Here is a 13,114-nt window from a genome sequence, read left to right as displayed (position 1 = left end):
CCCAAGACCGTGCACAGCGCTCCTGGGAGAGGGCAGAGGAAGGCACAGCAGGTGCCTGGCTTTCCCTGCGTCTGGGAGGAGGGCAAGGGGCGGGGGGGTGGGGTGTGTGTGTGTGTGAACATGGCCACTACCGCCCGTCGCCTTCCACCGTGACAGAAAATACACTCAAGTGGGGTTTTCCCAAGAGGCTGTACAGAAATGCAGTCAAATTTGAAGAGCTATACAACACTTCTCCATTTCACCTTCTAACATCCTACAGAGAAGCCCCCCTCGCCTTTGAAGAAAAACTCATAAATATGATGGTTGGTTTTGAACCTTTAATAAAAGTAACAAACGAATGGAAAAAGAACACAACGCTGAAAACTTAGTGCGAATGTGAACCTCACCAGATGTCCATATCTCAGATAGTGCAAATTTTGTTCATAGTATTTTACATTTTTACAAACTCAAATCACTTTGGTTCATATACTTGCTATAAAGTATTGGCAAAAAAATTCTTCGGATTCACATTTTTTTGGCTACATTATTTCTAACAGAGATTTACTTCCAGTTTAAGAGAAAAAAAATACTTATTGTTTGTACATGATCAAGTATATTTTAAAGATTCAATTACTGCCTTCACCTAATAACTTCCGGTTTTTCAGAAAACGCGTAGGGGTCGTTTCGAGGTGCGGAATGACCCCGTTTTCTTTTAGACAAAATTCCTTGAAAACAAATCAGCTACACAGCCACCTAAAATTTACTCTAAGGCATTTTTCGCAGAACAAAGGAACCACAAACCCATCGCGCGGATGAGGCCAAGCACACGTGGCCACAGGCGCCAGGGGCGCCGACCCCCGTCCTGCCGACTGCCTGCGTCTAGTCAAAAGGAGTCTCTTCATGAAATCGCGTCACAAAAAATTTAAAACAAAAACATTTAAATTGCAAAATACAAAAAAGGTAAATTTGTCAGTAAAAATTACAAGTCTACTAAACCCACAAAACTGGAGTATTTCAAAGGACCAGGGCTCAGTGGAGGGCACAACAGAGTGACTTCATAACTGAAAGAAATTATTGCTGAATTTTGCCTCCATGCAGCACTGAAATGGAGAATCCCTCTTTAACATCTCATACGTTAAAAAAAAGAAAATAAATATTTAAGAGAATACAAGGCTCAGATTGGTTTTCAGATACATTGCACTTGAAGTGTGAGACCCAACCCTCGCCAAGCGGGTCTACTATGGTCTATGCCATTAAGTGAATACGTTGTGCTCGCCGAGATCTTTGAGTATTTAGAAACACCAAATGTTCAACGTGGTGATATGTGCACGGTCCTTTTTACAAGGCAATCACAGATTGCAAATTCCATAGGGCTGCGGAAAAATCGTCATCTCTGCTCTGGAGGACTAAAGAAACGACAGACAATTCTGGCCAGGACCGAAACACACGGCAGACGGGCGTTCCCTCTTAGAGGACTGTGGATCTGGGATGAAACTTCGCAAACACGGAGGTGAGAATTCCAGCAGGTCGCAGTGCAGAGCCGCGGCCTTCGCTGCCTTCTGCGCTCGGTGAGATTGTCTACACAGGGCTCCGCGGGGGGAACGAGGGCGCGAAGGGTCTCCGCGCCGCGACCGCGGGAGCGGGCCTCCCGGCCGCTTCTCTTTTTACACAACCCTATTTAAAAAAAAAATCTCTTGGATAAATACGATTCCTATCAGACCACACTTCACCTTTGTTAAAGCACCAGCAAGCTATCCCTCGTGGGCACGGATACGAAACCAAGAGCTGGTAATGGGGCTTTAGTTCAAGGCTTTGAAATATGGCAACTTGCTTTTAATAACATAAATGAGATCGAATACTCGGGAAGCCGTGCCTGCCTGAACCCCCGCCCCGTCGGAGCGGACGCAGGCACGGGCGTGTGGCGCAGGTCCGCTTGGAGATCGGCGGTTCCCCTCGCTTGCCGCTCTGGAACAGGGGACTTCTTTTTCCGGGAGTCACGGGGACAGTCACCCAATCTAAACAGATCACGGAGGAGAAAGATCATCTTTGTCACAATCCAAGGTCACAGGTTTTCTTCCCAAATCGTGCTTTTCGTCAGTGGCTTTTGAGACTCAGTCGCTGTGTGGCTTCTCGGGAACACCCTGTGTGGAGAAAGAGTGGCCACTGGTCAGCACCGCGTGCAGGCACACTGCAGGGAGCCCCGCGTGGACCCTGAGAGGCCAAGAGAAACCGCCTTGACGCAGGAGGTGATGGCGACGGAAGTGTGGGAGACAGCGGCCCGGGCCCTCCTCACTGCCCCCGGCCGGGAGCTACCCGTCCCACCTGGCAGATCAGGGACTGTCAGTTGACACGGGCGTGGACAGCCCTCAGTGAAGCTGCTGTGCGGGTGGAGACCAAACCCACACCCGCAGGGAGGCGGCCGGTGGTGGGACGGGCCCCGGTGGGACGGGGCCCGGGGGCTGTGGCTCCCTGAGGTCTAAGGGAGCATGCTGTTCTGTGCAGGATGGGTCTGCTCCCGTGAGGGGGTCTCTACCCCCCACCTGCACGGACCCCCGCTTCTCCGCTGCACCTCTCCCCTCCGCCGCCTGGGGAGACAGGGGCCCGAAACAGGTGTTGCTTTAGGACGCAGAGTGACGACTCTGCCTCCCTCGACACAGAAACACTCTACACCCCACTTCCTCACGGGACCCTCACCCATAGGTGCCCACCGCCCCCCAGGCCCTGCCGGGGACTCCTCCCTGGAGGACGGGCGTCCCGCTGATGGACGAGCAGGGCCGATGCCGTTCCTGAGGCCACAAAGCTATCGACGGGCACGGAACACCCGCAGCGAACACTTCTTGCCCTGAGTGTGGGGTGCCCGCCGGCCTCCCCGTCTGGCAACCAGACCGCAGGGCTGACCATTACGAGTCAACTACAAAAGGTTGAGACCTTGCGTGTATCCGGACCCGGGGGAGTGCCGTGGGGGTGTGGAGGCCGCCAGGGGTTCTGGGGTGCTCATTCCTCCCCTAGGGAAGCACGACTTCCGTTCACAACTGGTCACCCGAAAGCATCACGAACTGACAACCACAGACACGAGGACAGTCCCGAACAAACGTCACCCACGGGAACCCGGGGCTGACCCACCATGCGCTGGGAGGAGGCCCATGCTCCTGCCGAGACACGCAGAGAACAGGCCTGGAGTCCACGGCCCACGGGAGACTAAAATTAGGTCTGGCATTTCTGTACGAACACAAGTGACCGCTGGCGAGAGGGAACGGGTCAGCCTGGGCCGGGCACCGCACTCGCGCGACCCGAGAACAGCGTGTCCGGGGGCGGGAGGGGCCCCGCCCCACAGAAGAGCCACGGGGAGGGCTGCCGGCAGAGGCGAGCAGCGCGCAAGAAGCAAGAAGGGCGGTGTGGCGCGTACTCCCGCCCAGCCCGCCTCACACCCCTGCGCCCACCGGGCGAGCTGTTAACCTTCCCGAGCCTCCGTTTCCCCATCTTTAAAATGGGCTAACACCAGGTCCTGCTTCAAACTGTTGTCATAAAAGGTGAAATCAGCCGACAACGAAAATGCACACCCGTGCACAGCGAGTGCTAATTCACCCTCGAAGAGAACCCCGGCGTGATCCGTGTTGCAGCTGATCGGGTCAATCACAAACAGGAAAGGCAAGTTCAACGCCCGCGGCCGGGGCAGCCCGGCGGCAAGCAGGCATCTACCGGAAGCCGTTTGAAGCCTTAGCTTTTTAAAAAACCTGAAGCGATAAGTAGGCATTTCTATAAAATTATGCTACAGACTCATCATTCCCTTTTCAACGCTGGGCTGACAACAAATACCACGTAGAAAAAGCCACGCGAACCACTGAACCGCAAGCAGAGCCCACCTGTGGCTTGTGGACGTGGCCATCCTAGTGGTAATTACGTTTCTTCCTCAGGGAGGGGGCCGCGGGGAAGGACAGAAGAGGATTCTAGAACCCAGATGGAGTCGGGGCAGGGATGCACAGGGCAGGCGCCCCCGGTGACACTGGGTCAGGTGTGGGCAGCGCTGGCCTGAGCACGGCCCCCGTCTTCATGTTCCTCACTCGAGGCACATCCCTCACGAAAGCCCCACTTGGTGGAGTTCCTTCTTAGATGCCGCCCCTAAAATACCAGGCCGGGTTCATTTTTCACACAAACAGCTCGAGTGCAAAGGCCTGTGGGAAAGAGACAGCTCGACCGAGCTGCGGGCAGGGCCCAAGGACGGGGCCGGTCCGGTCCCACCCCTGACACATCGAGCAGCTTCCTGGGTTTGAAGGGCGGAAACGAGTTTTCGAATTTTGAGCAAAGAGTAGGCCTGTTTTTACAGAAGGCTGTTACTTTTTCATTTCTTTGGAGAGAGAATAATGAAAGTCGTAGGTGCAAGTACCCTCTCTCTTTAAAGCACCTCTTTTAGCTTGTCCTTTTAAAGGTGGTTGTGTCCTCGATGATGAAGCTTCCAGCAAGGGCCCACCCTGTCACAGTGTCACCTTTCAAGACGCCACAAGAGTGGTAAGAGCAAAGCTCCAAGGTTCACCACTCTGGGACCCCAACACACAGACCTGCAGAATGGGGCCGTCTCCCCCAGGCTGTTGGGGTGCGCGGGCCTCAGCGCTGCCCTGGGGGCGGCCGGGGGGCTCACTCGACAGAGCGTGCTGCCCTGGGCGCCACAGAATCGGGGCTGGGCCGCGGGAGGCACCTGCAGGCCCTCGATGCCTCCAGCCCATGGGGACCACCTCCTGCCAGTGCCGGGGGGTGGGTGGGGGTCGGGGGGAGAAGCCCCCCGAGAAAGGAGGCCCCGTGAAAACACAGCGAGGCGGGGAAACGTTTATTCGGAGCGCGCACCTCACCCTTTGGTCCTGACGCAGCCTGAGACCATTCGATTTCTGACACCCCCGAAACCAATCCCACAAAGAACACAATTTTGGCCTCACGCGCTTCTCTTGTTGATGCTGTGGCAGCGTGAGCTCGGCAGGCCGTCTGTGTGCCCCCCGAGAGGGCACAGAGGGCAGCGCCCTGGTACAGAGTGGACGGCGCGGGCTGCCGGGCTCAGGGGCGCACGGCACCGGCCGCTGGAGAGCGGAGGCCCTTCCCCGAGCACCAACGTAGACGATGCGCTGCTTTCGGGAGGGGCTGGCACACACACCTCTAGGGGTGGAGGCCAAGAGAATCGGAACGCAGGGACCCGCCGAAAGACCTGGGGCGGTGGGGGGAGGACCCTGCCTTCCACGTCCACGGCGGCCTCACGCCACGGTCGTGCCCCGAGTAAGCCGACTGGTCTCCAGGAGCCGCCGCGACCAGGCTTCTCCGCGACCGCACGCACGGCGTGCTCCACAGACCGTGGGACGGGTCCCTGCACACCTCCTCGCCTGGGGCCGACCACGACAGTCACATTCGTGTCGTAACTTTCACGACCAGAAAAATCGCACTGTAAAGGCCGCGTGCGGTTCTCTCCAGAAGCCGCCACGTCTAACCGATCGCATACCCCGCTCTCCCCATCCCCCAACTCCGGGGGGGGTGCTGCCCCCCAGGGTAGAGGGCCCACAATTCCGGCCCCCTGCTCTCTGAAAACCCACAGGACGAGGACCAGGCTGAGCCCCTGCCCTGGAGCCATATCAGCGGGTGGCAGCCGGGGTGCCACTGGTCCCGGGGAAGGGAGCCCCGCGCTCCCGAGGTCTCGGCTCACCCTCCTTGCGGGCGGGACCCAGCGGGAAGGACTTACGTTCTCACTGGTGGAAAAAACAGCGAGCGAGCGGGGTGGGCGCGGAGATTTGATGACCCGGGAGGGAAGGGATCGTGGCCCTTCCTCGTTTCGCCGTAAGACAGGAACATGTCTTACACTCATCCGGACAACCTGTACTTAATTTCCAAATTTGCACCAAAATGACCGGAGGGGCCCACCCAGGATCGTTTACGGAGACAGTCTCCAAGCGGTAGTATTTTCACAGGTAACGATTTGCGCGACTCCTTTGCAAGAAGTTTCCTCCCACCGTTTCCAGCCGCTTGCAACTCGCGCACGTGTGAAGCCCCCGCCTCTACCCAAGACGCGCTCACGTCCTGAACCTGGTTCAAAAACGTCTTCGTGCACACGGAACACCGTCGGCCCGTCGGCCTCAAATAACGACAATTCGCTGAATGTTATTAAATTTTAATTTTGTGAAGGGTCACCCTGGCTGAGGACGGTTTTGTCCTGGAAGCCCTATTAGGGGTTCTCTACGGAAGCTACCGGACTGAACCGGCACAAGCACAGGTGGACCTGCCCGGGTCTCCTGGGGAGAGCAGCCAGGGGGGCTGGGAGGGGAGGGAGCCAGGGCACAGGTCTGACGTGGGGCTGCGGCCAGTGTTAACAGGACCCAGTCAAGGGGCACCTGGCTGGCCCAGCAGGTGGCGCGTGGGACTCTTGATCTCGGGGTTGTGAGTTCGAGCCCCATGTTGAGTACAGAAATCACTCAAAAATCTAGATGTAAATCTATAGGTACATCTACACACACACACACACACACACACACACACACACACACACACACACGTCAAATCCTCTGATCCTCACTGCGGGTGCCAGAAACGGTATTTTAATCGAGTTCTCGTTCTGGGGCGGGATCCACAGAACCTCCAGCGGTAGAGGGCGGGACGATGGACTCAGGAACCAGCGGGACATGCTACACATTCTATCTTTTTGAAATTAGTTCTATTTTTGTGAACCAGCCAAGTAGCCTTTAGACTCAGCTCCCACTGGTGAGTATCAGCACTAATAAATGCCTTGTTTTAAAAATGGCATGTGAGGGACTGAGATAGGTTTTCTGAGCAAGCCCCAGGGTTTATCTCTGAGGGCAATGGCCCTCAGAAGTCTCCATGGTTTCCTTCAGTTCATTCTATTTAAGCCCCAGAGTCTAAGTCAACGCCAAGGAACGCTCACGTGCCCAAAGTTGATTTCCTCTTATTAAAGTGTTCAAATGCAAACTTTTAACTACGGAATAGAACTGCCATAATTATTCCCGACTTCACTTGCCTTTCCGGCTCTCAGGACACGGCTCCGTGCTGGGGGAGTCCATCTACCCGGTGGTGGGGGGGAGGGGGAGGTCTCCGGCGACGCGGGGCACCCCCCACGCCGCCCCGGGGCCACCTGTCCCGGGAAGGGCAGTGTTTGCTGGGCCAGGCCCCGACCCGGGCGCGGGGTCTCCGCGGCGTCAGCGAGGGGCTCATTTCCAACCACTCACGTTACCATCTCAGTAACTTTCCTCTGCCACTTTCCATGGAGAGCTCAGAACTGTCACCGGACAGCCTGTAACAGGACAGGCTGCCCGGGAACCCTGGTTACTTCCTGGCTCATCACGCGTTTACAGATCCCTGAGGCTTCACGTAGCGAGGAACTGTCTCGGGACCGTTAGCTACTTTTGTTTAAGAGTGTGCTGTTCTCAGTAACTGTTGTTCTTGAGTCCCAAGCAGACATTTGTCAACACAAATCACACTGTGTTACATAAAGCGATTGCAGCAGGCGAGCAGAGCTGATTGCTTCACGTACCATAGCCAGCTGGCGTCCTATGTTGCCCACGGTGACGCCTCCTGAGAAAAATATACAGGGCAGCCAGGAGCGGATGTAGAGGAAATCCGGGGACGTGTACCTGCAGAAAGAACAGAGGAGGAGACCTGTCTCCGGGCACTCGGCCTCCCCGAGTCGGGCTCGCCTCCGGGTGGACTGTCTTCACCGGGGAGGCACGCGACGCGATGCGCCACGCCGTGGGAGGGTCACGTCGGGATGCTGTGCTTGCCGTGACTGCTACGTTTCCCCCCAGGTTAGACGGCACGTTTTTAACGTGTGCATCAACAACCAGCGGCATTTTTGAGACTCTCCTGCCTGAATCGACACCACGTGTGCGCATACAACCGGACCGCCCAGCCGGCGGGTGTTTTTCGTGGGAGTCAGGTGACAGCTCGCGGACAAAGGCGGAGTCGGGAGCCCGTGCTTACTGATAGACGCCGTTATACACCAGCAGCTGAGTGATCAGCGTGGCCAGGAAGGCGATGGTGATCCCAAGCCCGAGGCCGCTTCTCGACCGGTCGAACGTCCACCACAGGCCCAGAGACAGGGCTGCTAACGTCAAGGAGAGCTGCACGTTATTGGCAAAATCCAGTTTCTGGAGGCGCGGGGCTAAGGAAACTTCAGCGACGACGTTTAAGGCCGTCAAATACAAGCCAACAACAACAACCCCCTGCAGATCCCACACGCGTCTGCGTTTTCATCACGTAGCATGAGATTCTCCATCCGACAGTCCTGCCCAGGCTGTGTCCAGATCTGCTGGATACAAGAGGACGGACCTTCTCTGATCACTGGGTTAAACCCATAATTCTACCCGGAAACTTTCTGAACGCCGCGGCTGCCGGCATTCTGAGCACAAAACAACGTATTTTGCTGGTAAGCCACCTGGAGGCGCTATTCTGTTTTTCGTTTTTATTAGCAATTTGAACGGAGCAAACACTCTTCCCTCGTGGCGCCTCAAAGACACCTCATCGGTTGGCAGCAGAATCACACTTCCGCCTGATGGAGACACAGCTAGCTGCCTTTCGTCACAACACTGCTGATCAAGTGGTGAAAACACAGATTTGTCAGAGCTAAGCTAGCCTGTGACACCCCTTCCTGAAACTCGTTTCAAGAAAATACAGGTAGAGCAGATTTAAGAATCAGTAACTCTAAAGTACCTTTCTCTGAAATTTCAAGATAGGACCCAGGCTTCCTAAAGAAACCCCAAATTTCTGAGACCTGGTACTCGATGGCCTATCTTCCTGAAAAATGCACTGAACAACAGACACATAACATAAGTCTGTGCAACATACTCCACCCGTGGACTCTGGAAGTTTGGGGACCTTCCGTTAGGGACCCTACTCCGGGGGCACCCGGGGAGCTCGGTCGGTTAAGCGTCTGACTTTGATTTCAGCCAAGTCCTGATCTCACGGTGTGTGAGACTGAGCCTCGTGCGACAGCACAGAGCCTGCCTGGGATTCTCTCTCTGCCCCCACCCCCCACCCCCCGCTTCCACGTGCACACACGCTCTTTCAAAATAAGTAAATAAACTTAAAAAAAAAAAAAAAAAAAGGCTCCTACTCCAGAGAACACCACTTCGGTCCCTGAAACGTCATGGTCACGGCCAGGGAGGGGGCAGAGAAGCAGAGACGGGTCTCCCCCCAACCTCTGGAAGCAGTGGCCCCAAGAAGAGGAACCCCCAGCCACCGGTCACTGGGCCACAGAAACCAGATCTTCACAAGGGAAGATGCGAGGTAGGAACCTACGAGGGAATTTACAAAACCAACCGCGAGGATCCAGAAGATTCTGTCTGACAGAAGGCAGAACAAAGAAGTCCACTCTGCTTCTGGTACTACTTCGACAGTTTCCCTGCACCATTTCGAAAACTCTGAAAACTCTCGCTAAGTATAAAGCAAGCAGCACGCTTTAAAATAAAATAGCTGGAAGGAGACCATTCAAGTGACCTATAAAGTAAGATACGCTCGTTGAAAGTCACAAAACGCTGCAACATGGAACCCACGAGAATGCTCTGGACCCGGCACAGCCACCGAAGGATACAGCACTGGCGTGGTTGATGCCGACGAAAACCGCTACGCAGCGCATTACGCTGGCCCACTCTCTCTTGAACTTGTGGGGTTCCCCAAGGTGACTGTCGATGCACGGGTACAGCAAGCCGACAACAGCTGTTAAAACGAAACAAAACAGCATTAGACTGTGCCAGCTTCAAGGTGATAGGATTTCCACGTGGCGCTTGTTAACGTATTATTCAAATCAGTTCTTTCCCTAGAAAACGTATGTGCTACAGAATACAGTATTTTAATTAAGACTAACTTTACATTTTTGTTGTCCTTGAGAACAAAAGGATCACACTGGCTCTGACGGGACCCGGATCCTCATGTTCGTTTTTCCCACGTGTAAAGTGATAAGGGTTACGTAACTACAAGAGCTTCCTGTGGCCGGGAGGAGTTAGGGAGTTTTTACAGACACGGAATTTTAAAGCATGGGATCGGATAAAGAGAATTTAGACGGGGGAAGGGTGTGGGGTTCCAGGCCAGAAGCAAACCGGGCTGGTGGGGACCCAGGCCCACGCGAGCCACTGTGGGGCACAAAGTTCAGCTCGTCAAGTCACTGAAACGCTGAGGCTTGGAAGCCAGGGAGCACATCCACCTGGCGTCCTATGAAAGAGGCAAGTATTTCAGGCTCTTGAACCGAGAAACAAGAGGCTCGGTTCCAGAAACTCGGGTTTCAATTTCATTCGACATTTTCTCAAGGTCTAGTTTTGGAAATTTGAAAACTGGAATGCAAATGATTCTGTAACTTATTTCGCTACAATTTAATCTCACCTTTGAAGGTTAAAAGCGAAATAGGTACAAACACACGAGGGGGGGGGGGTAGTAAGAGAAATTGTGTTTCAGGTAGTCCTGGAATTCCTTGAGGCTGCAACTGCAAAGAAAGCCTAAACTAAACTATTTCACTTTTAGAATCAAATTTTTGATTCAAACAAACTGCTGTACCAAATGTGCATGAAAAATGCAATCTGTATCTAGGTAACTATCTCAAAAAGGATATTTAAGAGTATAGCTGTGGGCGCCTGGGTGGCTCAGTCAGTTAAGCGTCTGACTTAGGCTCAGGTCATGATCTCACGGCTCGTGAGTTCGAGCCCGGCGTCAGGCTCTGTGCTGACAGCTCAGAGCCTGGAGCCTGTTTCAGATTCTGTGTCTCCCTCTCTCTGACCCTCCCCCGTTCATGCTGTCTCTCTCTGTCTCAAAAGTAAATAAACGTTAAAAAAAAAATTAATAGTATAACTGTGCTACTTAAAGGTTTAGAAAGGCAAAGTAGGATCCTAAGTTTCTTTTTTTTTTTTTTAAACGTTTATTTATTTTTGGGAGAAAGAGTGTGAGCAGGGTAGGGGCAGAGACAGAGGGAGACACAGAATCAGAAGCAGGCTGCAGGCTCCGAGCTGTCAGCGCAGGGCCGGACGCCGGGCTCGAAGTCACCAACCTCGAGATCATAACCTGAGCGCAAGTCGGTCGGACACTTAACCAACTGCGCCCGCAGGCGTCCCAGGACCCTACCTTTCTACGAACAAAGATGAAGACATTGTGCCCGCGGAGTTAAGTGCAGTACCCCCCAGGGACGTGTCCTCGCTAGAACACAGCTCCCCATTCCCAGTCCTGGGCCCTCCGGCGGTTTTCAGGGAGCGCGAGCTGAGAAGGTGCTGCGTTTCCTCAGTGCGCCGCACACACACCCCGACTGCGGGGAGGCAGTACGCAGAGGTGTGAGCAGTGGCCCTGCTCTGTACTGTATGCCCTTAGACCCGGTCGCTTAGCCTCTCTGTGACTCAGTTTTCACATCTGTAAAATGGAGCACCGGCAGAGAGCGCTGTTGTCAGGCGCGAACGAAGCGAAGCGCAGAAGATACAAAGTAATGAGCAGACCGCGAACGCCTGCCGGGCGGCAAAGCAAGCAGCAGGGCGCCCCCGTCGCCGCACCTTTGCTCTGCGCACCGGAGCGGGCCGCGCCGAGGGCAGGGGCGGGTACAGCGGAGGCCGCAGCCCGCACCTGGCGAGTGTCTGCCGGCCGACGGGCGCCGCGTGACTACAGAAGCACCAAGCGGTCTTCTGGGCCCGGATCGGCCGTGTCTTTCCACGCGCGCGGCCGGGGGGAGCGCACCGGGCGCGCGCGCCCGCCCGCAGCTGACAGCGGCCCGGCGCCCCCGCACCTGACCCCCGCCCCGCCCCGCCCGCCGGCCCACGTGACGGTTTGTTTTCGGCGGCCCGCGGGTAGCGTGTTGGCGCGCGCGGCCAATGGCAGCCCGGCCGCGCCGCTCACCAGTTCCGCGGCGGCCAATCCCCGGCGGGCGGCGGGCTCCGCGCGCGGCCCCGGGGCCAGGTCGGCGGGAGGCCGGCCCGGCGCCCCCGCGCGCCCACCACCCCCCCCACCCCCCCACCCCGGACCTCCCCCCTCCCACCCCGCTCCACTCACCGGCCGCCGTCCCACAGCAGGGGGGCACCCACCAGGCCGAGGAGAAGATGGTGGCGATGACCTCCTCGGGGAACAGGGTGACGTTCCGCTGCACCTGCAGCAAGTTGAGCACCAGGGCCAGCACGACCCCCACCGAGAACAGCACCAGGCTTCTCTGCACCAGGTGGTGGTGCCAGCTGCCGGGGGGGCCGCCGCCAGCGCCGCGCCCCCCCGGCCCGGGGCTCCGAGGCCCGCGAGCGGGCGCGGGGTCTGGGTCCGGGCCGCGGCGGGCCGCCAGCGCCGCGGGGCCGAGCATGTCCCCCACTTTGGCCGCCAGCCCTCCGGGCCCGGCTCGCGGGAGGCTCCGGTGCCTGGCGCCCTGAGCACAGGAACAGCTCCAGCAGTGGTCGTCCAGCCTGGGCATCGGTCCCCGGGCGCCGGCCGGCGTTCCTGCAGGGGGGAGGGGGCGGGACCCCGTCAAGTTCACGGCCGCCGGGTGGGGACGCTACCCCCACCCCCCTCAGCCCACCTGGCCGGTGCGCGGACGGGGGAGGGGGGCGGCCAGGTGTCCGGCGCAGCTGCGCCGCTCTGCGCGGAAGCAGGGCACGCACCTCTACTGCCGGCCCGTCCAGTCCGAAAGTTTCCCGGACCCCGCCCGCGAGCTGCGCCAAGTTCCCGGGGCCGGCGGACGGAGGGGGGGCACTGAGCCGGCCCGCAGGGGTCAGGGGTGCAGCCCCGCCCCGGGGCCGGGCCGGGGGCGCCCGGATCCCCGGCTCCCGACCCGAGCTCGGCGCCGGCCCGCATCGACCCTGGGGCACCCCCAGCGCGCCCCACCTACCTGTCCGAGGGGCGCCCGCGCGCGGACTCGCTGTGGAAAGTGGTCACGGCCCGGACCGCTTGGAGTTGGGCCCCGGGCGCGGGGCGCGCGGTGTAGCTTTTAAGGCGAGCGACGGTGGCGGGGCCGCGGGTCACATGACCCTGCCCGGCCCGCCGCTTGGGGGCGTGGCCTCCGCGCGCCCCGCCCCGCCCGCGCGCCCGTCCGCTCGGGGTCTGGTGAGGCGGCCGCGGCCAATCGGGGGCGGGCGGCCCATATGACGTCAGCACACGCCACCGCCGCCTCGCGCCCGGCGCTGGCTCGGGAGCGCGGACGGCGGGCGGA

General features: G+C 57.7%; 1 protein-coding gene across 2 annotated transcripts; it reads right to left on the bottom strand.

Annotated features, from left to right (window-relative positions):
- Window positions 1-297: 297 nt before the first annotated feature.
- Window positions 298-12,907, bottom strand: INSIG1 (insulin induced gene 1). Of its 2 annotated transcripts, XM_042927199.1 has the most exons (6): window positions 12,794-12,907; window positions 11,977-12,405; window positions 9,551-9,675; window positions 7,942-8,108; window positions 7,496-7,595; window positions 298-2,120 (listed from the first exon to the last, which is right to left on the bottom strand). In XM_042927199.1, exons 2-6 carry the CDS (start codon window positions 12,377-12,379, stop codon window positions 2,091-2,093), a joined length of 825 nt encoding a protein of 274 aa, XP_042783133.1. In that variant the 5' UTR covers window positions 12,380-12,405; window positions 12,794-12,907; the 3' UTR covers window positions 298-2,090. The 2 variants fall into 2 exon arrangements, with proteins under 2 accessions (XP_042783133.1, XP_042783132.1); XM_042927198.1 differs by lacking the exon at window positions 298-2,120 and having other exon boundaries at window positions 6,106-7,595.
- Between the last annotated feature and the right edge of the window lie 207 nt (window positions 12,908-13,114).

The sequence above is a fragment of the Panthera leo genome, chromosome A2 (assembly GCF_018350215.1).
Source record: "Panthera leo isolate Ple1 chromosome A2, P.leo_Ple1_pat1.1, whole genome shotgun sequence".
Taxonomy (NCBI): Eukaryota; Metazoa; Chordata; class Mammalia; order Carnivora; family Felidae; genus Panthera; species Panthera leo.
Note: the sequence above shows the minus strand (reverse complement) of the source record. Positions and strands in the feature narration are given on the sequence as shown.

Excerpts from the sequence above, each read along its gene's own strand:
- INSIG1 (XM_042927198.1), bottom strand. The coding sequence starts at position 12,379 with ATGCCCAGGCTGGACGACCACTGCTGGAGCTGTTCCTGTGCTCAGGGC. Across the intron at positions 9,676-11,976 it reads CTGCTGTGGGACGGCGGCCG|CTGTTGTCGGCTTGCTGTAC; the intron begins GTGAGTGGAGCG and ends TCGTTTTAACAG. Across the intron at positions 8,109-9,550 it reads GCATCAACCACGCCAGTGCT|AAACTGGATTTTGCCAATAA; the intron begins GTATCCTTCGGT and ends CCGCGCCTCCAG.